The following is a 26,634-nucleotide window of genomic DNA, read 5'->3' as shown; positions in this document are numbered from 1 at the left end:
TTATCCAATCAAATTTAACCCCGCATATATGTATCCAAACGTAACATATGAAATGTAAACATTGAAAAAAACAGTTTTCCTTTTTGCTGTCGTCATTTTTTACCATTTTTGTTTCATTTTTAACTTGGAGCATAAAAACATTGAACACATAAAAGCAAAATAAATTAACATCATTAGAATGCTTATCCTATTCTCTTTTCATCAATGTAATTCTTTTAAAAACTGACCACCAAATAAAAGATATGACTTGTTGAAGCACATAAGGTATGTAATATTGCCGATGTCCATGAAAATACAGCATACGCTTGTAATGCTAAATAAATAATTTAAAAAAAAAATTAGCCCATACTGTCTTTTCTTTTTTCTATACTTGGCATTGTCTGGGAGCAATGAAATTGTCATTATCAACATTATTTTTCATCATACTTTGATTTTGCCCGTGAGCCAGTGATTTTAAGGCTTTATTACCAACATCACAGAATTATATTGTACTAGCGGGGTTACCCAGCGTTACCCGGGTGTTTGTAGGTGTGTGTGTGTTTTTTTGATCGAACCCGGAGCTTTGAGGTGAAGATGGAAAATAAAGTGTGAAAAAAACTGACATGTTTACCAGCTCGGCCAACAAGGGAGAATAACAGAAAAACGTTTGAATTTATTTAATTAAAAAGTGAGGTCAAATATCACGCCATAGAAATTATGCAGTGAACTCTTACTGCAAGGCAGTTTTTTGGGGGTTGTTTACACGAATTGACAGGTGCGTGATTTTGAATTTAATGAGGTCAAATAGAAATACCGCAGTTAACTTTCAATGCGGGGTAGTTTTTTTTTTGGTTTTGTTTCCCCAAGATGTTGAGGGGAAAATCTGCTCCCTATAAAAAGAGAAGTGTCCCAATGAATAGCAATTGTCTGATATAAGGGGTTTCCCCCACATTGATCAAAAGCTGATTGCTTTCCAGATGTTCCCGGCACAGAAGCCGGGAACAATGCCTTTGCTCTAGATTAGTTTCGATTTTATACGAAAAAGCCGAATCAACACGAGAGGGGCCGAAATAGCAAGAATTTTGTAAAAGTCGATGTAAATAAATCTATATGTAGTAATACACACGGACGAAAAAACGCTTTGGATAATCACAGATTTCAAGGTAGTTCTACTAAAATAGCCATATTTTTTAAACCAAAGCACTTCAAGTCTTCAAATTACTACTGTTTTGTTCGGAAATGAATATACTTTCACATGAATTAATAAATATGAATGTACATTATATATTTTAAGAGTTTTGAGCAAATAAAGTGATAAAAATGTGAACGTCATAAAATGGCGTTTTCGGTAAGGTTTTGTAATGACCCCCCCCCTGTTTTCTAAAGGTCCGTACCGTGATTGTATGAAGAATTTCGTCATGAAATTTGGGAATCAATAAGAAGAGGTGTTAATCTTAATACTGTCAAGTGTCCGAAATATTTTTGACCATTTCTTTTTTTGTCGTGTTAAAAATAAGACTTTAATATGCCAAGTATCGAACATTTTGAAAAAAAAATTCTTCGGACACCCAGTAGTAAGTAAATCAATCTTTTTACTATCTTTATCAATTAAAAGTATTATTTTATGTTGAGTAGGACCGCGGTAATTGATAATTTAAAAGGACCTACCCGAAAAAAAAAATTGTTTCTATTTCGAGAATTTGGTCAAATGAAGTTAATATTACTAGAAGCAGCAGCAGCTACAGCCTGTAGAATCAGCCATAGCACAGTGTATAAACAAACACGCGTTCTTTAATTTTTATTCAAGAACGAATTAAGAAAAACAAAATGAAACATAATGAAAATAATTAAGAAAAACAAAATGAAAACATAATGAAATATGAATATAAATGTTCCTATGTTTAATTAGAGCTATTTTGTTATCAGAATAACAGTTTAGAACTATTCGGTTTTCAGAATGTATAATAACAATCCCAACCAATTCGGCATTATGAATCTGTTGCAATTTTTCACATTTTTCGTCAAATTTAAAAACATGGTTAAAAAAAACAAAATGAACTTTTGTAGATATATAGCTTGCATGCACTTTTATTCTTTAAATTAGTTTTGAACAGCGAATTAAAACAATGTTTTACTGCGAACAGCCACAAATGTTTTTTTTCAAAATCAAAATAAGTATCAAAATCTCGTTTATACATAGATTCGAAAAAGTTGTCAAAAAACAAATATATAACAAATAAATGTTATCAAAGGCAAGATAAGTTACTTTTCTACCTAGCTGGATAATTTTTTAGTGTTTTTATTTAATGTAACATGTTTATTCAGCTCGAAAAACGTACAGTGTTTACCGATGTATTGGAAAATTAAAAATGGCGCCCGGCCCGACTCTCTTTGACACGGTAAGTTTGAGAAAAGGAGTTAAAAATTAAAAAAAAAAAAAACTACAAAATACTGTTAAAAACTCACCGAATATATGTCAGCCTATGTCACGGTAACATATATTGAGCGAGTTTCTAGCAGTATTTTGTCTACTTTTTTATTTTTAACTCTTTTCCCCAAACTTACCATTTCAAGAGAGTCGGGCGGCGGGCGCCATTTTAAATTTTCCAAAACATCGGTAAACACTGTTTTCAAGCTGAATAAACATGTTACATTAAATAAAAACACTAAAAAATTATCCAGTTAGGTAGAAAAGTAACTTGCTTTTGATAACATTTATTTGTTATATATTTGTTTTTTTGACAACTTTTTCGAATCTATGTGTATAGTAATACAAACCCTCAAAATCTATATCAATATTCTTGAAATTTTAAAAGCAGTTAGAAAACACATCAAACTACAATTAGGAAGCTTTTTATTTCGTTAATTTTTTTTTTCTACTTATTAAGCGAAAGATATTTTTACAACCTGCTCCAGCGTAGTATAAACGGCTTATGGAATTAACACCTTCAACCTCGAAAATAGAAATCAACAAATTTATGGAATTTTCTTTGAAATTTCGCAACGCAGTTTCTTATTAAATTAAAACTAAATATATAATATAAAGCCAATAATTATGAACCGCTAACAGTAAATATGAGTGATGAACGCTCTCTTTGAAAAAAAGCTCTCTTAACTTCACCTCTAATCCAAATTATGTGTGGCAAGTCTCCTCCTAAAACACTCTTTAACCCTAACAATAACACTAAGTTCGAGTGGCAAGCCCCCCTCCCCCTCCAACAAAATACCTCTGTAAGCCACATACAAGCATCTAAAACAAACAAACAAAAAATAGATCCTTCCTTAAAGAAAATACACATAAAAATAAATTGGTTAACTGTCCTAAAATGCTAGAATGGCCAGGAAATGGTGAATTATTTTACATTAAATTTTTGTGAAACTAACCGCTCCCCCCTCTAATATTGTTTTTGTTAGCTTTGTCTCTGTCAAGTTTTCAGTATGTTCACACATAATTTTCCTTAGCCCTACAATTAATTCAAAGTCCGAATGGCAACCCTCCACATATTCTCATTGCATAGAAACCCTCTTAAAACTACACATAATCATCTTAAAAAAAAAAAAAAGCATGCATATTTTCCCATAGAAAAAAAAACAGTTAACTGCCCTAAAATGCTAGAATGATCTGTAATAGGAAATTATTTTACATTCAATTCTAAAATAATTTGTTTATCTTTCATTAAAGTTTTTCATGGCATTTTATACATAATTTCCTAAAAAGGTAGAATCACATTTTGGAGGGGTGGTCAGAAGGAGTTGAGTGGGGTTAAACAGAAGGTGTTAATCTACAATAATACCAAAGAAATATTGCAATATATTCATTTTTAAATGGTCTTATGTTTAGATTTAAGTTTTTTGTACATAAAGCACATTACAATTCAACTTTGAGTTCTCCAACTTCTTTTCTGTTTATGGATACATGGCATTTTTAAGGAATTGCTGCATATTTATGCACATTTACTGCAGATTATTTGGAAACCATAAACTTTGGGAGATTTTCAGTTGCATATTCTGATTCCTTGTACAAAAATACACTTATACAGTAAATTTCATTTTTTAGTCTTGTGTTTTAACAAAGATATGACATTTTTACTGAAAAAGTAGTGTAAAAAATGACGAAACGCATATGGTCTTAAAGAGGGGAAAATATCCAAATGTGTGAGGAACAAAAATAGCCATAACTTCCTTAATTTTAATCAGATTTTAAAAATTTAAAAAGATTCTTTCTTAGCTCATCAAGCTCTTTCTATGCATACCAATATTGAAATATTTTAAGCTATTTCAATTTTTTCATGTGTATTGCTACTATATGCAAAGCGTGTTCGCAAATCCTAGATATTATGATTTAGATGGTATATAAAAAGTTCTAAGAATGAGAATCCCAGTGAAAAAAGCCTTTGCCGGACATACAGAAAAAATGCACACACACACACATTTTCTCTTTTATATATATAGACTAGCGAGGGGTACCCGGCGTTGCCCGGGTGTTTGGAGGTGTGTGTGTGGTGGTGGTGGTGGGGGGGGGGGGTTAAAAAAAAAAAAAAGTAAGTATGAGGATCGAACCTGAACCGTTGAGGCAAAGCTGTAAATTAAAGTGTTAAAAAAAAAAATATGTGCAACGTTAACCATTGCCCCACTGCGAGATGCTAACGGAAACACGTTTGAATTTATTTAATTACTTGGATTTAGCAGGTGCTCGTTTTAATGAGGTCAAGTTTGACTGCGGGATAGTATTCATTTACTGGTGAACGCCCCCCCCCAAATATATAGCAAAAAGACTAACCCACATACGGCGAGCGACAAATATTGAATATTTATCTTCCCGAAATCGAACAAATTAAATAGACAGGTGAGCTTCGTTGTTAACTATGAGATATTACGATTTATATGTGATATAAAAAGTTTTAAAATGTTGCGAAGCGAGCGACCGCTTCTCTGAAAGAAGCCTTTTGTAGACACACAGAAAAAGCGAACACACATACATACATTTTCACTTTTATATTTATAGATAAGAGTGGTGAGGATGTAACAAAGTTTTGTTCTACTGAGGTGTATGCGGCAAATTGATTTTCATTATTACCATTACCTTATTATATTTTATAAGAACATGGAGGGGGGGGGGGGAACAGAAACATTTGTTTTACTAGGAGCTGTCCGGGAACAATAGATATAAATTACAGCATCTCTATCACTACTTCTATTATATAAAAGGCAAGATGGGCGCACGTGTTTGTGTATGTCCGCGAAAGGCTTTTTCGTCAGCCTTCTCGACAAAGTTACATTTATGGAGAAGTTTCCTTATACTTCCTAGATCGTAATATCTCCAATTTGCAGACAGACGTCATCAATCTTTATTTTGATCGACTTTTAAAGAAATCCCTGGTCTCCATTTATCTTTCTCATATAAATAAAGCGAAACTGATCGAGGCAAAGGCAATCTGCCTGGTCTTTCAGGCCGGGACGTCTTGAAACAAAACCAAAAAAAAAAACAAAAAAAAAAAAACAGCTCTGTTTGGGGAAACAAAACCAAAAAAAACAGCCTCACAGCAAAAGTTAAGTGCGGAATTTCATTCCCCTATGGCGTGATGTTTGACCTCATTAATTTACGCACCTGTCACTTAACTTTTGAATCGCTAAATGAGAATGTTATTCAGTTCCTGTCCCGCTGTGGACAAGCAGTAAGATGTCAGGTTTTTTCACACTTTATTTTCCATCTTTGTGTCAATGGTTCAGGTTCGAGCCTACCTGCCTACCACCACTTTTTTTCCTCAACACAGACCTAAAAACACTTGGGCAACGCTAGGCATCCCCGCTAGTCTATAATACAAATCTCACCTGTCTGTTTAAATGTATATATATATGTTTGTATGTCTGCCTAAAACTTTTGACAGAGGCGACGGATTTTCACGAGATCGGTATCATTTTTAAGCTTGACGCTTTGGACAATAAATATCGAAAAATTGGCTAAAAAAATTAATTCCTCCATCCTCAACTGGGCACTTTTCTACAAGGAGGGGTAGCTTTTTTCGCCAATATTTCCGAAAGTCATCCCCTTTTCAATTGAATAGCCTTAATTAAAACCTTTGCCACTTCTGGTTTGACAATAGATGCAACAGCAAAGACGACACTTTTTTTTCCCCCCACATTCTTTTCCTCCTTCGTGGTACTGGTTTGAATCTGCCTGCCTACTACCAATTTTTTTTTTTTTGCTCAACACACACCTCCAAACACTTGGGCAACCAGGCTAGTCTATATATATAAAAGCGAAAATGTGTGTATGTATGTTCGCTTTTTGTGTATGTCTGAGAAAGGTTTTTTTCCGAGAAGCGTTCAGTCGGCTCACAACTTAAAGCTTTTTATATCACATATAAATCATAATATCTACGAGTTAACGGAGGTCGCCTGCCTATTTAATTTTCTCGACTTTGAAAAGATAAATATTCAACATTTTTCGCTCGCCGCATGTGGATTAGGTTTTTTCATATAATAAAAACGACAAATTCTGCCGGTATTTTTTCGGTCGCGATCGCCAGAAATGTCCGAAAGCAATCACCTTTGATCAATGTGGAAATTTTCCTTATATCAGACAATTGCTATTTAATTTGGACAATCCCCTTTTTATGGGGAGCTTCCCCCCCTCCAACATTTATGGAAAATAAAAATAAAAAAAGCGTTCCCGCAGTAAATAAAATACTACCCCGCAGTCAAAGTTGACCTCATTAAGTCATTAAAACGTGCACCTGCCAATTCTAAATAATTAAAAAAATTAAAACGTGTTTCCGTTGGTATTTCGCGGTGGCCTAGTGGTTAACGTCGCACATTTTTTTTCACACTTTAATTTCCAACTTTGCCTCAAGGGTTTGGGTTCGATCCTCATACTTACCTACCAAAACTTTTTTTTTTTTATTTTACCCCCCCCCCCCAGAGTTTTGATTTATCCAAAACCACACACACCTCCAAACACCCGGGCAACGCCGGGTACCCCTCGCTAGTTATATATAAAAGATACTTTTATAAAATTAACAGTAGGTTCTCTACAGTGCAATGTAGACTACAATGCATTGTGAACTAAGACAATGTGGGGAGGTATGTGGAGCTTCTTCCTGGTACACTGGGATGGGTCCTTGACTAGAGCAGGCAATTAATCGACTTGATTGAAAAATGGGCGATTTCACAGATTTCAATGACAATAAAAATATGGGAGTGGGAAACATTCATTAATCATCATTCAATCCCGGGTAATGTTAAGTCTCTCTGCTAGTTAAATTAAATTTTTTTTGGACTATTTTCCTTCAACATCATTCCTCTTCATTTTACTATAAAAACGGATGGAGTAGGGAAACAAAGATGTCCAGGATTAAAAATATCATGTTTTACTATATTGCAATTCTAGGATCAATAAATATGAGATTGCAGTATTACATTAAAAATGGATAGCTTAGGTAAATCATGTAGATTTTTTTTCAACACATTAAAACAGTGGATGAGAAAAAAGAGAGTTGGGAAGAGGGTTAATAGAGAAGCAGAAAGAAAGAACTAGAAAGATGGGGGGGGCAGAAATAGAAGTTGCGGTGCTTCTGCATTTATTGACCTGCAATTTCCACAAAGTTACTCAGGTATTACAAAAAACACAAATTCTACAACCCTTCCCTCATAGCGACGTCCATTGAAATTCATGAAGTAATGCATTGGAAAATATATCTACATTGCAACCTCCCAGAGATTGAAACTAAATTATAGGAAACTAAACCAGACCTATTATCTCTAAGCAAAACTGGCATTGGACTGACTATTTCCTTCATGAGTTTTTAATTAATGGATACTCTTAACTCAACATCAAAATCTGACCCACAAGACTGCCATGAGCATGGAATATGTGCATACATTAGAGATGGCTTATCATGGGGTAGGGATATCCCCAGAAGACCCTAAATTTCCAGGCTGCACTTGCTCACACTACTGCATTTATATTTGTCCTCTATCACCCCAACAACAATGGAGTCACTATCTTTAAGAGCATCTGAGAAAATTGACCACATCCTGTTTGCTCATCCTCCAGCTAACATTCACATGTGTAGAGACTTCAATGTTCACAATGTGGAATGGTTAACCCACTCAAACAAGACAGATGATGAGGGAAGGTTCTGTCATGATTTCTTCATTGCTTGTGACCTAGCTCAAATAGTTCACGAACCCACCCAAGTGCCCGACACTGACGGTCAATATGCAAGTCTCCTAGACCTTTTCCTCACAGCTTGCCCTGAGCTTTGTTCATCCTCTGTTCTGTCTCCACAGGGATCTTCCAACCACTCTGTTGTATCAGTTAAAATAAAAATAAAATGACGCCATCGTACAGTATATTGATACTCTATGGCTGACTGGGATAGTTTCTGTACATTCATATCAGATCTATCTCTATTATCAGACCTGATGAAATAGTTAATTGTAGGTATACCCTTAAAAAAATTCCAGCAAAAACCTAACAGCCAGCCATGGTTCCCTCCAAAACGTGTTGCTGCCATTGCGCACAGAAATCACTTTTTCCATGGCTTGCAACATAATAGATATACTGAGACTAAAGATGCTTTCAAGACTGCTAGCAATGCAAAATAATTAATGAAGAACGCAAGAGAGTTGTATGCTCAGTCTGTCAAGTCCAAAGTAGCTGAGCAGCTGCTTGATTCCCACCAATTTTGGCAAATAACAGGGTTCTGAACAGAAGCGTGTGCTCTATCCCAACCATCATCAATGGACCTGAGGTGATCTCGTCAGCATCGGACAAAGTCTTTGCCAAGAACTTTGTAGCTAATTCTACCCTATGCAACCTAGGCCGCCAATCCCCTGTATTTCCTCCTGTATCTGAAAAGACACTATGCGACATACAAATTATGTGTTTGTCAAGCCAATCAAAAACCTTGATTCATGTAAAGCAACTGACTCTGATGAACTGCCAATAATAGTGCTGAAAAAGCTACAACCAGAACTCCCATACTTACAAAGCTGTTTAAGTATGGTCTTAAGGACAATTGCTTCCCAACATCCTGAAAAATCTCATGAAAATGCCGTGTTTAAGAATTCAGGAGATCAGTCATTTCCCTCTTAGTACAGACCAATAAATCTTGTGTGTAATGAGTAAGTTACTGGAATCTGTTAAATAGAGAAGTAGTCAACTACCTCAGTATAAATAACCTCCTTAGTGATATGCAATATGGTTTCCGTCTTGTTAAATCTATAGCAGATGTGCTAACAGTTATATCTCAGGCTTAGCAAATCTCTTAATGGAGGCTTCCTTTCTAAGGCAATTGCTCGACATATCAAAGGCCTTTGATAGGGTACTAGTGTGAGTGCCCAGCGTTGCCCGGGTGTTTGTAGGTGTGTGTGTGTGGGGGGGGGGTTTACTCAGAAACTGACCTTACGAATTTTGAAAAGTTTTGGTAGGTATATAGGATCGAACCCAGAACATGGAGGCGAAGGTGGTGAGAATGAAAAAAAATTGATAACTTACTTTCTCTTTGTGGGCGAGTGGTAACTAAAAACAATTTCAATTTAACGTTCATAAACGCACAAGTGGCAGGTGCGTGGTGAATTTAATTAGGTCAAAGGAAATTAAATTTTATACTTAATTTTAACTGCGGGATAGTTCTTTTGGGTTTGTTTTTTACCCAACTTTGTCTGGTTTTGTTTCCCCAACATGTTGGGGGAAAACCAGCTCTCCTTTAATAGGGGAGTGTCCAAATGAAAGCAATTGTCTGATATGGTGGTTTTCACCGACATTGATCAAACGTCCATTGCTTTCTGGACGCTCCCGGCCCATAGGCCGAGGACTGCTCCTCCGTTTCACATCAGTTTCGCTTTTATATGAAAAAGCCCAACGAACACATGAGAAGCTGAAATAGCAATAATCTTGTAAAAGTCAACGTAAATAAATCTAGCCGCTACGCGCATTCACAATTCGTGCATATTATGATCTACACAGCATATAAGAAGTTCTAGTAACCCCAAAGGGAACTCCCCAAAAAAAGTCTTGGCTGGACATGGAAAAACTCACGCGCGTGTTTTGTCTTTCATATATATATATATATACACACACACACTAGTGGGGGGGGGGGTATCTGGCGTTGCCCGGGTATTTGTAGGTGTGTGTTGGGGTGGGGCAATCAGAGCAAAAAGGAAACTTAACGATAGCGATTTAAAAAAAAAAAAAAAAAAAAAAAAAGAGGGGGGGGGGGCATGTGGGCTCGAACTTTGAGCCTTGAGGCCTATAGACTGAGCCTGAACACCTGCGCTATGGCGACAATGTTAATGTGAGAGCGATTAAAGTGAGTCAAGTCAAGGAGGTTTGATTGACAGGTGGACGCTTAATGTGGTCATCGCGGGAGCATTACGATGACGGGGCAGTTTTTTTGGCGTTTGTTTACTTTGTTTCACTGCGAGATCATTTTTTCATTTACTGCGGGGCAGTTTGGGCTTCCCCAAGATGATGGGAGGGGGGGGGGGACCAGCTCCCTATAGAAAGGGGATTGTCCAAATTGAATAGCAATTGTCTGAAAAACTGCATTGATCAAAGCTGATTTCTTTTGGACGTTCCAGCGATCGCGCTGGTAACGATGCAACAACCTTCGTATTAGTTCCGCTTTTATTATACGAAAAAGGCGAATCTACACGCGCCAATTGAAAAATGTTGAATATTTAGCTTTTCAAAGTCGGGCAAATTAAATACACACACGACCCCGGTTTGTAACTCGTAGATATTATGATTTCGATGTGATATAAAAAGTTTTAAAAATGAGCAACGGCCTTGAGAAGCCGCTGGAAAAAATCCTTTTGCGGACATACACAAAAAGCGAACATACATACATACACACATTTTCGCTTTTATATATAAAGACAAGCAGGAGGTACCCGGCATTGCCTGGGTGTTTGTGGGTGTGTGCATGAGGAGGAGAGGGAAGTAATAACCCTGTTAAAAAAATCAGAAAAACTAAAACCAAAAAAAATCAGAAGCCCCCCCCCCCCCCCCCCCAAAAAAAAAACATGCAATCTTAAGATAACAACGTTGTGTGTGTAGAGCTGGGAGGAGGGGGTAAGAAAAAGACCCGATGTTTAAAGGTGTAAAAGAAAAAAAAAAAAAATGGGTTGGAAGGTGAGCTGGAACCCGAAGCTTCGAGGGTAAGGCGAGAAAAAAAAGCTTCACGCATTACGCGTACACCAAAGAGACAAACAACTAAGTAGTGACAAAATGAAACGTTTAAAAAACCAGCACATTAAACTAACATGAACGTTTTCTAGGTCAAACATGACATCATGGTCGCAGTAGTCGTGGAAAAGGCAAAATGAAGGAACGATTTTTTGCTACAGCCTCCCTGTACAAAACTGATGATTTTAGGATGAAGGAATCAATGTTTTTGGCCAATTTTTCAATATTTGTCGGGCGAAGGTTGGAGCTTTAAAATGATACCTATCTGTCGAAAATCCGTAGCCCGTGTTGAAAGTTTTTATGAGACATACAAACACACATAACCATTTTCGCTTTTATATATATAGATATATAGATGGCATAAAGGTCTACTTCACAAAATCTCCAGCTATAGTATAGTTGGAAATGTCTTCTCAATTATTAAATCATTTCTATCTGATAGGTTAACAGGAGTAGTGGTTGATGAGCAGAAATCAGAAGCTCACAGTATTAATGCTGGAGTCCCTCAGGAGTTCATCCTGGGCCCAACTTTATTCCTGATCTACATCAATGATCTCCCAAATCACATATTAAGATAATTCATAGACATTTATACTGATGACGCTAACATCTATGACAAAACTTCAAAGGCCATAAATGACCAAGTTCTGATTCTCTCTCCTCTGAACTTGAGCACTTGCGACAATAGGGAAAGAGGTGGCTGGTTAATTTTGATGTATCTAAAACCAAGCTTTTATCTTTACATCATCAACGCTCTGATCGCCATCTGGCATCAATTAAAATGAATGGCTATCATCTTGAGGAGGCTCCATGTTTTAACAAGCTTCTGGGTCTGGCCTTTACTCCTGGTCTAAAATAGAACATGTATATCAAATTCATTGCCAAAGTCACTGAAAAAAATGATGGGGTCATTCTACCGTTCCAGTAGATATGTCATTGCTGATGAAATTCTCTATCTGCATATGAGCCAAATACGTCCAAGGATGGAGTACTGTTGCCATATCTGGGGAGGATCTGCTTGAAGCAGCTTATCCTGCCCTGAAAGAGTTCAAAATAGATTTTGTAGCCTTTTCTCTTCCCTGCAGAAGAGACGTTACGAACATGTCTTTACTTTATTATTTTCACGGCAAGCGCTCATCTGAGCTCCAATCTATGGTCCCTCCTCATCAAACTTTCACGAAAAACATTTGTCTAGCTGAAACCACTATCAATAATTTACCCCACTCCTTATCTGTTTCTAAACCTAAACGTAGATTCTATGAAAAAAGTTTCTTAGAACTGCACACCTGTGAGACTCTTCTGTTTGCATACTTTCCAGCTCAGTATAATATGGTCATCTTGAAGTCCAACGTAAACAAGTTCTTGATAAGTAATTCAACTTACCAAGTTTCCATTACTAACAATATTATCCCATTTGTACACTCATTAACCCTTATCCTCGAATGACCTCCGGGCCTTGGTAAGTGGTGACTGCTTTGTTTAAAAGAAAAAAAAAAATTTGAAAAAGTTGTCACAAAACAAATATAGAACGAATAAATGTTATCAAAGGCAAGATAAGTTACTTTTCTACCCAACTGGATATGTTTTTAGTGATTATATTTAATGTAACATGTTTATTCAGCTCAAAAAACATACAGTGTTTACCGATGTATTGGAAAATTCAAAATGACGGCCGACTTTCTCTCAGAGACGGTAAGTTTGGGAAAAGGAGTTATAAATAAAAAACCAGTCAAAATATTGTTAAAAACCCGCCGAATATATGTCAGCCTATGTCACGGTAACATATATTGAGCGAGTTTCTAACAGTATTTTGTCTGGTTTTTTATTTATAACCCATTTTCCCAAACTTACCGCCTCAAAGAGAGTCGGCTGCCATTTTAAATTTTCCAATACATCGGTAAACACTATGTTTTTCGAGCTGAATAAACAGGTTACATTAAATATAAACACTAAAAAAATATCCAGTTAGGTAGAAAAGTAACTTATCCTGCCTTTGATAACATATATTTGTTATATATTTGCTTTGTGACAACTTTTTCGAATCTATGTGTATAGTAATACACCCCCCCCCACCCCCCAAAAAATGTTCCAATATCTAGTTGTTCACTTCTTCCAGTCATTCGCCAGGCACACTTCTATTTATTTTTTTTTTTAATGGATCCGGGGAACACCGGGTAGCCCCACTAATTTAAACTAAAACATACTTTAAATTGTAATCAATATACTTGTTTTATAATTCAAAATTTCCGAAATTAAAACTGAAAATCAATTCACGAGAATTTAATACCAAATAAAAAATCTCATCAGTCTGCTTATGTACGTATGTTAGCATGTCTGCCTAAAACTTTCGACAGAGGCGACGGATTTTCACGAGATTGGTATCGTTTTGAAGCTCGACCCTTCGAGCAACAAATATTGAAAAATTGGCTAAAAACATGAATTTCTTCACTCTCAACTGAGCACTTTTCTACACGGAATGGTCGCCTTTTTCGCCGATATTTCAGAAAGTCATCCCCTCTTTTTGATTGACTAGTAACTATAATTTAAACTTTGGGTCTGTATTACTGTACACAGATTCGAAAAAGTTGTCAAAAAACAAATATATAACAAATAAATGTTATCAAAAGCAAGATAAGTTACTTTTCTACCAAACTGGATGTATTTTTCGTGTTTTTTTTTAATGTAACATGTTTATTCAGCTCGACAAACATACATTGTTTACCGATGTATTGCAAAATTCAAAATGGCGCCCGACTCTCTCTTTAACACGGTAAGTTTGGGAAAAGGTGCTATAAATATAAAGCTAGACAAAATACTGTTAGAAACTCGCTCAATATATATTACCGTGACATAGGTTGACATATATTCGGTAGTTTTTTAGGGTTTGTATTACTGTACACATAGATTCGAAAAAGTTGTCAAAAAACAAATATATAACAAATAAATGTTATCAAAGGCAAGATAAGTTACTTTTCTACCAAACTGGATATATTTTTCGTGTTTTTATTCAATGTAACATATTTATTCAGCTCGAAAAACATACAGTGTTTACCGATGGATTGGAAAATTCAAGATGGCCTCTGATTCTCTCTTTAACACGGTAAGTTTGGGAAAAGGTGTTATAAATAAAAAAACTATACAAAATACTATTAAAAACCCGCCGAATATATGTCAACCTATGTCACGGTAACATATATTGAGCGAGTTTTTAACAGTATTTTATCTGGGTTTTTATTTACCCAAACTTACCGTGTTAAAGACAGACTCAGACGCCATCTTGAATTTTCCAATCCATCGGTAAACACTGTATGTTTTTCGAGCTGAATAAATATGTTACATTGAATAAAAACATTAAAAATATATCCAGTTTGGTAGAACAGTAACTTATCTTGCTTTTGATAACATTTATTTGTTATATATTTGTTTTTTTGACAACTTTTTCGAATCTATGTGTACAAACCCGTTTTTTAATAGTATTTTTTCTAGTTTATTATTTATAACACCTTTTCCCGAACTTACCATGTTAAAGAGAGAGTCGGGCGTCATTTTGAATTTTCCAATACATCGGTAAACACAGTACGTTTTTCGAGCTGAATAAACATGTTACATTAAATAAAAACACTGAAAACATATCCAGTTAGGTAGAAAAGTAACTTATCTTGCCTTTGATAACATTTATTTGTTATATATTTGTTTTTTGACAACTTTTTCGAATCTATGTGTACAGTAATACAAACCCTAAACTTTCGCCACTTCCGGTTGGCGATGGACGCAACGACTAAGACGTTGCGTTTTCTTTTCTTCCTTTGCGTACGAGTTCGAGCCTGCCTGACTACTACCCCCTCCGTTTTTTTTTTTTTTTTGGTACTCATGCAGAAAGTGATCCGTGCTGAAATAACGTTATCATTTATAAGACATGGGGAGGGGGGTTGTACCTATTCTGTACTTTAACCTTACAATTGAATAAAAAAAACATCATAAAACTTTAATTAAACGTAGAAATACGAGTTAACTTATCTTGCCTTTGATAACATTTGTTATATATTTGTTTTTGACAACTTTTTCGAATCTATGTGTACAGTAATACAAACCTGAGTTAAAAAAAAAAATAGCGCGGATCACTCTCTGCATTGGCACTTTTTTTTTTTTTTTTTTTTTTGCTCAACACACTCCTCCAAACACCCGGGCAACGCCGGGCACCCAAATAAAAATCGATTCTCTCAGACATGTTGCCATTTATAGATTATTACATTAACATAAACAAGTAAATTTCTTAAAATATACATATCTCATAAAATAAAATTTAAAAAAAAAAAAAAGAATTTCTCAACTTATTTAAAACAGATTTCGTTCTTGTGTTGTTTATCAATTATTAAGGTGTTAAGAGAGAAAAAAAAGAGCAAATTAGAAACAGTTAAGAGCCGATTTGAAGATTTTTAAAAATTCAGATCGTCTAATTATAATTAGTCAAATATTTTAGAACGGTATTAAATAGGGAAAATAATTTTTTAATATCAAATTAACTCATGTTGAAACGAGTAAAGTTTTTACAGCGAACAAGGTTCTTTTCTTCTAAACCAAGCGCCGGGTTAGTAACATTAAAATAAATAAAAAATAAAAATAAATGATTAAAAGAGATATATCTATAGTAAACACTGGAAGTTAATGTGTTTGAAATTATGAATTTTATAAGCGTATAAATGTTTGTAAGTTTAGGGTCCCACAAGAAAACGCAAGATTTTTAATAGGGTTATTCAAGAAGGAGGATGACAAAGCAAGAAAAATAAAAACTGAACTAACTGCAGTAGAGCCTTTCTTGACGGCTTCATGCGCATAATCCACCTGGAACAAATGTCCGTCTGGTGAGAATACTGTGATGGCACGATCATATCTGGACGTCATTTTAAGAAGATAGAGTTATTAGAAATTATGTTGGCACGGATGTATGAAGCTAGCTTTACAAACAGCGGCAACCATTAAACGATAGGACCGCACTCAATAGAGACACTACTTCCGGCAATGACTGAACATTTTTTTTTCTTTTTTTTTTTTTCTTTTTTATAATTCAAATTTCAAAATTCTTGCGGAGAATCGTAATTCAAAATTACACATCCTTTAAAAAAAAACATCATAATTTCATTCAAAATTAAAAAATGTTTCAAAAAGTAATAATTTTATTCAATATCACAGAGTTTCAGAAATCATGATTTAATTCAAAATCAAAAATTGTTTCCAAAAAGCATAATTTTATTCAAAATTACATTTTGTTTTATGAAAAAAAAAATCATTAATTCAAAATTACATCTGGTTTTAAAAAATCATAATTTAATTCACAATTACACATTGTTTCAGAAAATAATTTAATTTCAAATTACACTTTTTTCTTTCGAAAAGTCCTAATTTAATTCAAAATTACACATTGTTTCACAAAATAATTTATTTCATAATTACTAATAAAATTACACATTTTCACAAAATAATTTAATTCAAAATCACACATTGCTTAAAAAAAAAAATAGTTTAAATCAAATTTTAAAAATTGTTTTAAAAATCATAATTTGTTCAAAATTATATTTTTCCAAAAATCAATTTAATTCAAAATTATCTGATTGTTAAAAAATAATTTAATTTGATATAAAATTATAATTTTCAATATTTAAAAAAATATTTGTTGATGTAAAAATTATCACTGAAGGTATTACTATTTCATATTTTTGATTGAATTATAAAAATAAAGATAATTTTAAAATTAGATAATTTAATTAAATTATCCAGATAAATAATAATTGGATTTTAAAATAAATAAAAAATAATTTACTTTAGAGAAAACCTCTTAATTATTTTTTTCTCATTATTTAACAAGTATGAAATTAATTTTAAAAGATAATATAATCACTAAAATAAAAACTGTAAAATAGCTAAGAAAATAAATAAACGCTTAACATAAAACTATAATTTTTTTCTTTGAAGTTTTCCATTTTTCAGTAATTTTACTGTATAAAAGAAAAATGGCAAAAAATTTACTGAAAGTATTAAAATATTTTCCATCATACTTTTCTAAATTTATTCTTTAAAATTCAACCACAATTTTGAAAAACTTCTGATTGTAGAAATATGACTAAAATTTGACAATTCAAAATGTATTGATTTTTTTTTATTGAAACTTCAGCGAACTTTATTGTTGATTCCGTGATCAAAATTGGAATTAATTTTCTTTTTTAAACTTTTTATTTATTTATTTTATAAATGCATACTTCTCCTTTAAGTGGAATTAAATTTCTTTACTTCATTCTATTTTTTTTTTTTAATTTTCAACCCTCTTAAAAATGGTTTCTTTATATTTTTCTTACAAATTCCCATTGCCCTTTTTTTGTCTCACCTACTTGATGTCCGTATTTAATCACTATAAATTTTATTTCTTTAACATTGCGTATTTGTTGTAAATTTACTAAATTTCCATAGATAATTGAACAAAAATTGAACAAAAAAATCAAATCAATAGGTTATACGTTTCTCTAAAGTTCCTCATAAGTCTCAAGATTTTAATTAGATCTCAACCATTTCTTCAACTTTTAATATTTATTGATGCGCCTTCTTGCAAAGGTGTATTTTATTTCAAAATAATTCATATATATATATATATATATATATATATATATATATATATATATATATATAAATTTTTGATTTTACTTTTTGAAATCATCATAAGTTTTTTCCTTTCATTACCCTATTCGCTATTTTTTATTTATTTATTTTTATTTTTTATTTTTTTCAATAATTAATTTATTTTCAACCAATATAATTTTATTCTCTTAATTTCAAATAAAGTTTCTTCCCTTTGTGTAAATACGCAAAGATTTAACTCAGTTTTTTGTTTGTTGCTTGCTGAGTAAGTCATTTACTGCGGGACTGTTCGATACCCCCCCCCCTTGTCTAAATGTTAAACAACAAAGTTTTTTGTTTTTTTTCATCATCACCGGTTTAATAGCTACGTCTTGATAAAGTCAAGCGCCTTTTGTTTGTTCACTTTGGCCCTTGAATCTAGTTTGGTCTTACCGACCGTGCGTTATTTTTAACTGTGCTCGTTGCCTGGTCAGTTTTTAACTGACCGACAACACAAGATAAAGTCTCGTATCATAAAGAGAAAAAAACCTGTGTACTGTGCATATTAAGAGCCAACATGTCGCTCGCCTTCGTGCAGGCACAACCCAAAGGAAAGGCGCAACCTCCCCCAAATTCAAATACGATACAGAAAGTAAGTCTTAGTTTTTTATTATTCACCAGCTGCTTTTTTACATATTAGATTTAATTAACCAAAAGAAAAAGAGAGCTTTAAATTATTTTGTTGCAAAATAATTTTAAAAAAAATTAAAAGCAAAAGAACTATTGTGCAATATTTAAGAGATGATGAATTTTTGTCGAGGTTCGCATATGTCGATGCTTGATCCAGAAATAAGAGGCACCGTTTAATTTTCTTTAAATTAACGTTATCCACCCCCCTCCCGCTTCCCTTTCGTGTCAAAAATCGAGGGTAGATTTTAAAATTCTAACTTACCCCCACCCTCACGGACTCTTAAATGCACCCGTTTATTTCAAGTGAAAAACCTTTGGGGTCAGTAAACAATAAATAAATAAATAAAAAGGAAGGTCCTTCATTTTTGTTTAAGAGAAAAATATATTTAGGATAATGATAATCAGTATTTATGCAGAATACGGACCGTGCTATTGTTTTAAATAGGATTTTTAAGTGGAATTCAATTATTATATTTTTGTTTTTTTAAATTGTTAGGTGAAAGTACAGATTAATTATGAAACGCCTTTCCCTCCCCACGTTAAGAACGGATTTCTAAATAATAACGTTATTATTTCAGTACGGTCTGTAGTCTGCATAAGTACCTAACAATTTTATATAAATTAATTTAGTGATCACTTCTCGTATTAACGCAACAACTTAGGTTTGTATTACAATCCAACAAAGATATGAAAAAGTTGTCCAAAAAAAAACCCCAATAAAAACAAATATATAACAAATAAATGTTATCAAAGGCAAGATAAGTTACTTTTCTTCATAACTGGATAAGTTTTGTTGAACGCTGCCGGAGAACAAGACAAGATGACCGCGATGTCTTTGAAGACTCGATAATCACTTCAAAATAAATAAAACAAAATGGTACTAGAAAACTACCCAATAAATGTTACCGTGACATTTATTGAGTGGGTTTCTGCCACCGTTTGGTTTTATTTAAGTACACATTAAATTATTTACTATTAATCGAATATTGAATTAACATAATTAAATCTATCAGAATGCATCTTTTGTAAAAAATAATAATAAAGGATGAATTGCTTCGTGGTTCTTTGAAACTTGAAAGGAATTTGAAAGCATTTAAACTGTAGAATAGGAAGCCATTCCTGGCTTTACCATTATTGAAAGTTTTGGAAGAGTGACGAGAACATCTCAACAAAATTAGCCATAGTTTTATTACAATTTGGTTTAGTTAGTAATTTACTAACCAAACGATACCGTAACAATTAAATTTAACTTTCAAAATCATATCAAAATAAACAAAATAAATGGCATAGTTAAAAAAAAAAAACAGAAAAACAATCTAAACGAAATTGAAAGACTCCCGGCCAACGCTGACTTGTACAGCTAGTTATTATTATTATTATTATTATTATTATTATTATTATTATTAATCATATCAACCGCAACGTTTAATAATGACAACGTGCTCTCTTCATTTTTCTTCATTTCCTTCTCACGTTCCTCCACAAAAATGATGACACATGCGTATAAATTGTTCGATTTTACTTTTGTTATTATTCACGGATTCATTTTTAGTTTCACTTTCTTAAGATTTATAAAAATATTTATTTACTTTTAAGAAGGGGGGGGTTGAGTTCAATTTTTATTTGTAGAATGAGATTTGAAAATTAATTTTTGATTTCATAAGTTTTATTTCTTAAAATAAAAAAATCAGTGATGCATATTAGCGTAAAGATTTTTGAAAAATAAAATAAATACTGAAAAAAAAAACCCATTTAAAATGAAGTATGTTTTTTTTGGGGGGGGGAATAGGGATTTTAAACGGTTTAAACACGTGATTTAAAATTATCTATTCAGTCAGCGTTGCCTGAGGGATCTTTAATTTTCATATTTATCTCTTAGTTTTTATTTTTGTTTTGTTTGTGTTTTAAAAATTAAAAAATAATAAAAATAAAATAATGAAAATGTAAGTCAAAAGAATTAAATACGCATTCATTTTAATATGCAGATTTATAGTTTTGTCTCTAACTCTTTCAAAGAATCTATGATTAAAAATTTAGCGTAATAACCTTAAATGAAAGTATAGTATCTGTTCTAATACTAGACTTTTTTCTTTTTTTTTTTTTTTTTTTTTTTTTTGCTGATCTCTGTCACGGTCAGTGAAAGAGAAATCCTAGACTGAGCATTGCATTGAGCAATTTTTATTTTCTTCCTAATTCTGATGCTCAATTTTGTGGAGCTGGATTTCCCCGTGTGTCTAACTTCGCACTCATGGCGAACTAAGTAAAAAGATACGAGTCTTTATACAACTTTTGGTCAGATTTTACGACGTGCCCCAGCCCCACTGCCCCAGCGTATTATAAGCACCCCAACCTCCCCATGTTAAGAACGGCTTTCGAGGTTGGGAGGAGATGTTTATTCCGAAAGCCATTCTTAACATGGGGAGGTTGAGGTGCTTATAATACGCTGCTGGGGCACGTCGTAAAAATTGACCCAACTTTTTTTTTATAAATTATTCTGATTAAATTCTAAGAAAATCATTTGAAAATTTTCGTTTGGTTTCGCACACATTTTAAATAATTAAACTGATTTTGATATTTATGCAGAGAAGGTGCCCTGTCATTTTTTATGATAAATTCAAGTTTTACGGTATCTTCTGTTGATTAAATTGTAACGTGAAAGCACAGAATTACAAAACATCTTCCCATGTTAAGAATGGGTTTCTCACAGCATCTTCTCTGCATAAAGTACCTTGATTTTTTTATTGCATTTTTAATTCTGAAATGAATTGTAGTGTACTTTAGCAGGGCTTTACGTTGCGAGTGAAACGGTCGCATTTCGCATTTGTGAGTGATTTTTTTCCTAAGTGGCGACTAGAAATAATAAAATGCTTATCTGTTGGCGATTATATATATATATATTTTTTTTTACCGACTATCTTCCAACGCTCATTTACTGAGTGAAAAATGTTATTTCAACCTTTTTATATTTTTTTAAACAAAATGAGCAAAGTTAAATTATTTAAACTATAAAAAGTTTTATTAAGCGATATAGTCTTTTTTTTTCTTTTTTTAACGAAGGCTGTTGAAAAAACATCTGAAAAAATTCGAATGTTTATATCTTCAATTAGAATTACACTTATTAAAAAAAAATACAGAAAATTTTTATGATGTCACGGAACGAAAATATCATATTCCAAAAATCACGTTGGTTTGGCTAGTAATTGGCTCGTAAATGAAAACATTTAGTTTGCAATGGTCAACTAAAGATAAATTTGTCTGTAGTGGCTTGTATCGCATTGAAAATTTAACATTTGAATTAAAGTTTTAATCGCTCGTAGCCATGTTTTTATTGGTCATTCTTGTCGATTATTAAAATTATTGATAGTTATGTTTTTGTGCTTGGGAAAAGTTCGTTAAATTTTGTAAAAACTTGTTTGTGCACAAGAAAGAAAGAAAAACATTAAATTAAAGTTGCATATTCAAAACATTAAAGAATAAATTGCAATTTTATTTTACGGTTAAAAATACCATTTCAGGCGAATATTCAAAAAATGTGTTCGAAATAAATGGAATTATCAACGGACCATATTCTACAAATTGAACCATTTTTCTTTTTTCTAAGAATCATAAAAAAAAATATTCATATATGTAAAAGTTTTTTTTTTTTTTTTTTTTTTTTTTGCGAAATTTATTTTATTGAAAATTATGCGTCATCTTTTGGTTTATTTTTTGAGTTTAACTCAAAATCAGACCAATTTTGAGTTGATTCAAACAAATGAGTCACGCAGCAACGAAAGTATCGGCAAAGAATTTCGAATTTTTAAATTCTTTACATTTTCTCTAACAAACAACGTATGAATTGAAATCGATTTTCGGGCGTTTAACCCCTAACCCAGACACCCCAACAAGTGCGTTTTTGATAAATCATTTCAAATTTGTATTCAATTAGTAATTCTTTTCTTTTTTTTATTGTTAATTTCAGTATGAAAGGCAATCGGAAGCATTTTTACTTTTATTTTATTTTCATGATAAAGTTCAATTTTGATTATCAATTAAAGACGCGTTAAAGTTGCTGAAATACATACCGGCAATTACTCTGAGTCTTTTTACTTTCATTTTTGTTATGCGTTTTATTTATTTATTAATTTTCGTCAATGTGCACTCACTGGTTGGTTGTCTAATCTGCAAAGGATGTTTATTCTGAAAGCCGTTCTTAACATGGAGAGGTTGGGAAAAATGCCTTTTGGAATAATCCCTCCCTATGTTAAGAACGGGTTTCGGAATAAATACCCTTTGCAGGTTAGACTGATACTTAATGAAGAAGACGGACCGACTGTGTTAAGTTAATTTCAATTTTTGCAGTATCTGTTTTTTTTTATTATTTGATTGTTAGGTGAAAGTATAGAATAGTCCATAAGAGCAAACAGTTAATAAAACATGTTAAAATCAGAGGGTAGGAATTAGCAAAATGCGAGATCGGATTTTGCATACAAAAGTATTTGATGAAACAGCAAGTAAGTCAAAGATCTTACTTGATAACAAAAAGTGAAGCAGAGGGAATATGGTGAAGAAAAAGGTGATTACTCGTGAATGGATAGTCTGGTGAATTTGCTAATTCCTACCCTCTGATGAGAAGGAAAGTATTTCTTCCAAACTCCGCGAATTAAGGACTATCAACTTTTCAAGTGTTTCCAGATTAAATATGTTTTTAACTCTTTTTCAAAGTGTTTTTAACATGTTTTATTAACTAATTGTTCTTATTATAAGCTCTATTTCCTGTTTGGTTTTATCGAGCTTTTACATCTGGTTGAGATTACTTTATAAATATTAATTCTTTAATATTTATAATATACTTTAGTTTTACCATCTTGGATCATTTCGGTAAATTGTAATTTTTATTATATATATATATATATATATATAATTCTCTCTCTCTCTCTCTCTCTCTCTCTATATATATATATATATATATATATATATATATATATATATATATATATATATATATATATATATGTCCCTCCCTATGTTAAGAATAAGTTTCTGAATGATATTATTTTAGCACGTTTTCCGTACCTTGCTATTTATTTTATTTTATTTTGGATAAGGTTTAAATAAATAAATTGTTGCGTTGGTACTCATGCAGAGAGTGATCCGATCCGTGCTGAAATAATGTTATTTAAAAAGCCATTCTTAACATGGGGAGGGGAGGGTGTTTTGTACCTATTATGTACAATTGAATAAAAAACATAATAAAACTTTAATTAAACGTGGAAATACAATTTAAAAAAAAAAATAGAGCGGATCAGTCACTCTCTGCATTAGCACCGTTGTTGCGACGCGTTTTGTCAAGAATCCGCGTTAAAGCCATTCTATGAAGTAAATACGAAGCCGGATTTTTTCTTTACTCGCAATCTTTTATTTACAGAAAATTAAATTGCTTAAAACTTCTTTTAAATGATACTTTCTTTTTTTTTTATATATAATTTTTCAATGGCACTTGTCGTTAATAGTATTAATTATCCCAAATTGTTATAAATCATGGAACTAATTTTGTTATTGTAATGTTAATGTTCCTATTTACTTACCTCCCCACGAGAAGGTCGGCTTTTAATTTGTGGAAAACCCAGCTCCCCAAAAAGGGGCACTCTGGAGGGGGAACAAAAATTTAAATTGCTAGAAGGGTTTCTCTTCCATTGATCGAGGACAGAAAAGTCGACGTTTAGTATCCGAACAGATACTACACTGTGTTCTTAGCCTTGTTCTGATTGTTAAACTGATTGAATTTAAAATAGCTTCTAAAATTTTCAATCTTTAATACATGAGAATGTCCTCAGAATTCTAACGACAAAAAATGACCCTCTAGTCGACAATTTAAATGCTTACAAACTTTAAAATTTTGAAGGGTAACGAAATAATTAATTTTTGTATATTGACAAAAGATTAAAACAACCAACTTGTTTAGCAAGAAACCGAAATGCGTTCTAACAAATTTATTTTCGTAATTTAAAAAAAATAATAATTTTTAAGTTATTGGATTTTAATGTAAAAGTAAAGTAGAGGCGAGAAAGCGGCACAGAGGTAGACAAAAGAGGAGTCATATAATTCTATTTAATATAGAAATGATACCCAACAATGTTTTCAAACTAAATTGACCAATATAAGAAAGGAAGGAAAGAAAGCGGAGTTTTGTCACGTTGCTTATCACGGTGAATGCTCTTCTTTAACATTCTTTCCATTATGTCTTTTTCTTTAAGCCATATTTCAGTATTTTCTCTGACACTATCATCATGTATCCGCGTATTGAATGTATTGGGCATCACCATTAAAGCTTTTCTCCATTTTTAGAAAAGCTTCATCGCTTCTTTCTCGCATGTTTTTGATTTCTCCATGACGCCCCCACCGACCACCGACATATTTTTCATTAAACAGAAACTAATGTATGAGTGTCAAAGCTGATCTGATCAGGTCAAAAAGAGCGCGTTTTCTTTTTAAAAGTTATTATTTATGAGAACCGAGTTTTTGTAATCAGTCTCGCTTATTTGTATAGTTTAAAAATGATCAATATTATTACTACAACTACTACTACTACTACTCAAATGAATGTGTTTATTTTTATTCATTAATTAAACATTCGATGCCGTACGTCGTCTATGAAACTGTACACGTGATGCGTCAATATGTTCGGTAGTCTCCTTTCGCCAGAGGTGAAAACAGTTGAGACAACAATTGTTTAGGCAGGAGCGCGTTCGAAAACTAATGGTTTCCTTTTGGTTCTTAACACAAAGAACGATGCTCGACTTTTGCTGTTGAATTTTAATTCAACTTCGCAAACCAGATATCATTTTCTGTCTAAGCAGTTTAAAGACTTAAAAATTTTCTACTGTCGAAGGGTTACAATGTAAACATAACCATATGTGTTAATCTATCTGAATTTTAACAAAACCTGTGCATCTTGTTTCTGCGCACAATGGATGACGTCATCCACTAAAACAGGTTAAAAACGTCGGGAAAATATCCTTTGTGATTTCATAAATGCTGAAATAACGAAAGGATAACGTCATTCTGCCCGCAACCCAGAGTATTATTGGTCGTTTGTGGACACTGGACAGTAACTATATATATATATATATATATATATATATATATATATATATATATATATATATATATATATATATATATATATATATATATACTACTGCTAAAACTATGTATCTTATGATGTTTGTTTCTGTGAACAATAAATGATGTCATTCACGTCAAGATGCAATACACCAGGAACGTGACATCATAAATTAATAAACGGATGAAATCATTTATCAAAACAGCATAGATATGTGATCTAAAGTGGCACAGGTCCGTGTGTGTGTGTGTATATTATGGTCAAGTTAGATCAGAGATCTGTTGTCGCCTGACGATGTCTTTTAAGACTGAAACAGTAGATTTATTGTAGCGACTTAGGGTAACTTTGTTTATCCAAATTGAATAAAATATCTTGCTCTTTTGATCACTATCAACAACCTTGTTGAAATTCAATCGTTTTTACTTTTGGATATTTCTAACCTGGAATAATATATATATAATCTCAATGCAACTCGATAAGGATGAATGAGATGAACAACACCTTGAGAGAATTGGAAATAGTGAATCAAATTATCAGAATTTGATTTTTTTTAATTTTATTTGAGATAAACAGAAAAAGAAAGGAAAATTCTTTACAGTGATAAGTTTTGCTATGAATGTTTTATAGAAGGGAACTTGAGATTGGAGCTCTGTTGAGCACCTACCACTGACTTCACAACAGTAGCGATTAATTAGCAACATCTCTTCTATGAGAAACAGCTGAAGGGAAGAAAAGAGATCATCTCCCTCTAGATTACAAAGTTGATTTTTTTTTCGACAGAGAAGAGCTCTCTGAATGCCACATTTCCAGGTGCAGCAACAGTACTCTGTCTTGGAACGTATCTGACTCTTATACAGGTAACAGATTGCTGGGGGGGGGGATTAACTTTCTAGAGTGGTAGAATGATCCAACTGTTTATCAAGCAAGTTTAGTAATGGATTCTAGGTAAGTCTTCCATTTCAGACCTGGATTGACAGTCAGTCCTATCAAGGAAAGAATAATTCATTTCAACTGGTATGAAGGAATAATCTGATGTAGCACAATGAAGACTCCAAACAGT

At 32.8% G+C, this 26,634-nt stretch overlaps 2 protein-coding genes across 5 annotated transcripts in view; one reads left to right on the top strand and one right to left on the bottom strand.

Annotated features, from left to right (window-relative positions):
• Positions 1-16,174, bottom strand: part of LOC145278113 (proteasome subunit alpha type-7-like) — a 33,067-nt gene extending 16,893 nt beyond the window's left edge. The window contains exon 1 of the mRNA XM_080130403.1: positions 15,974-16,174. Within this exon, the coding sequence (XP_079986529.1) occupies positions 15,974-16,075 (102 nt within the window). The 5' untranslated portion in view covers positions 16,076-16,174. The remainder of the gene's footprint in view (positions 1-15,973) is intronic.
• Positions 16,175-18,041: 1,867 nt separating this feature from the next.
• LOC145278087 (uncharacterized) overlaps positions 18,042-26,634 on the top strand; it is a 45,391-nt gene continuing 36,798 nt past the window's right edge. For 2 of the 4 annotated variants that reach the window (XM_080130369.1, XM_080130356.1), the window contains exon 1: positions 18,042-18,431. In XM_080130369.1, coding sequence (XP_079986495.1) covers positions 18,357-18,431 — 75 coding nt within the window. In that variant the 5' untranslated portion in view covers positions 18,042-18,356. The remainder of the gene's footprint in view (positions 18,432-26,634) is intronic. The other 2 variants (XM_080130376.1, XM_080130360.1) reach the window with 1 other exon arrangement.

The sequence above is a fragment of the Euprymna scolopes genome, chromosome 1 (genome assembly GCF_053919585.1).
Source record: "Euprymna scolopes isolate OS-2025 chromosome 1, ASM5391958v1, whole genome shotgun sequence".
NCBI lineage: Eukaryota > Metazoa > Mollusca > Cephalopoda > Sepiida > Sepiolidae > Euprymna > Euprymna scolopes.
The sequence above is the reverse complement of the archived record's forward strand: the minus strand, read 5'-3'. Positions and strand labels throughout refer to the sequence as shown.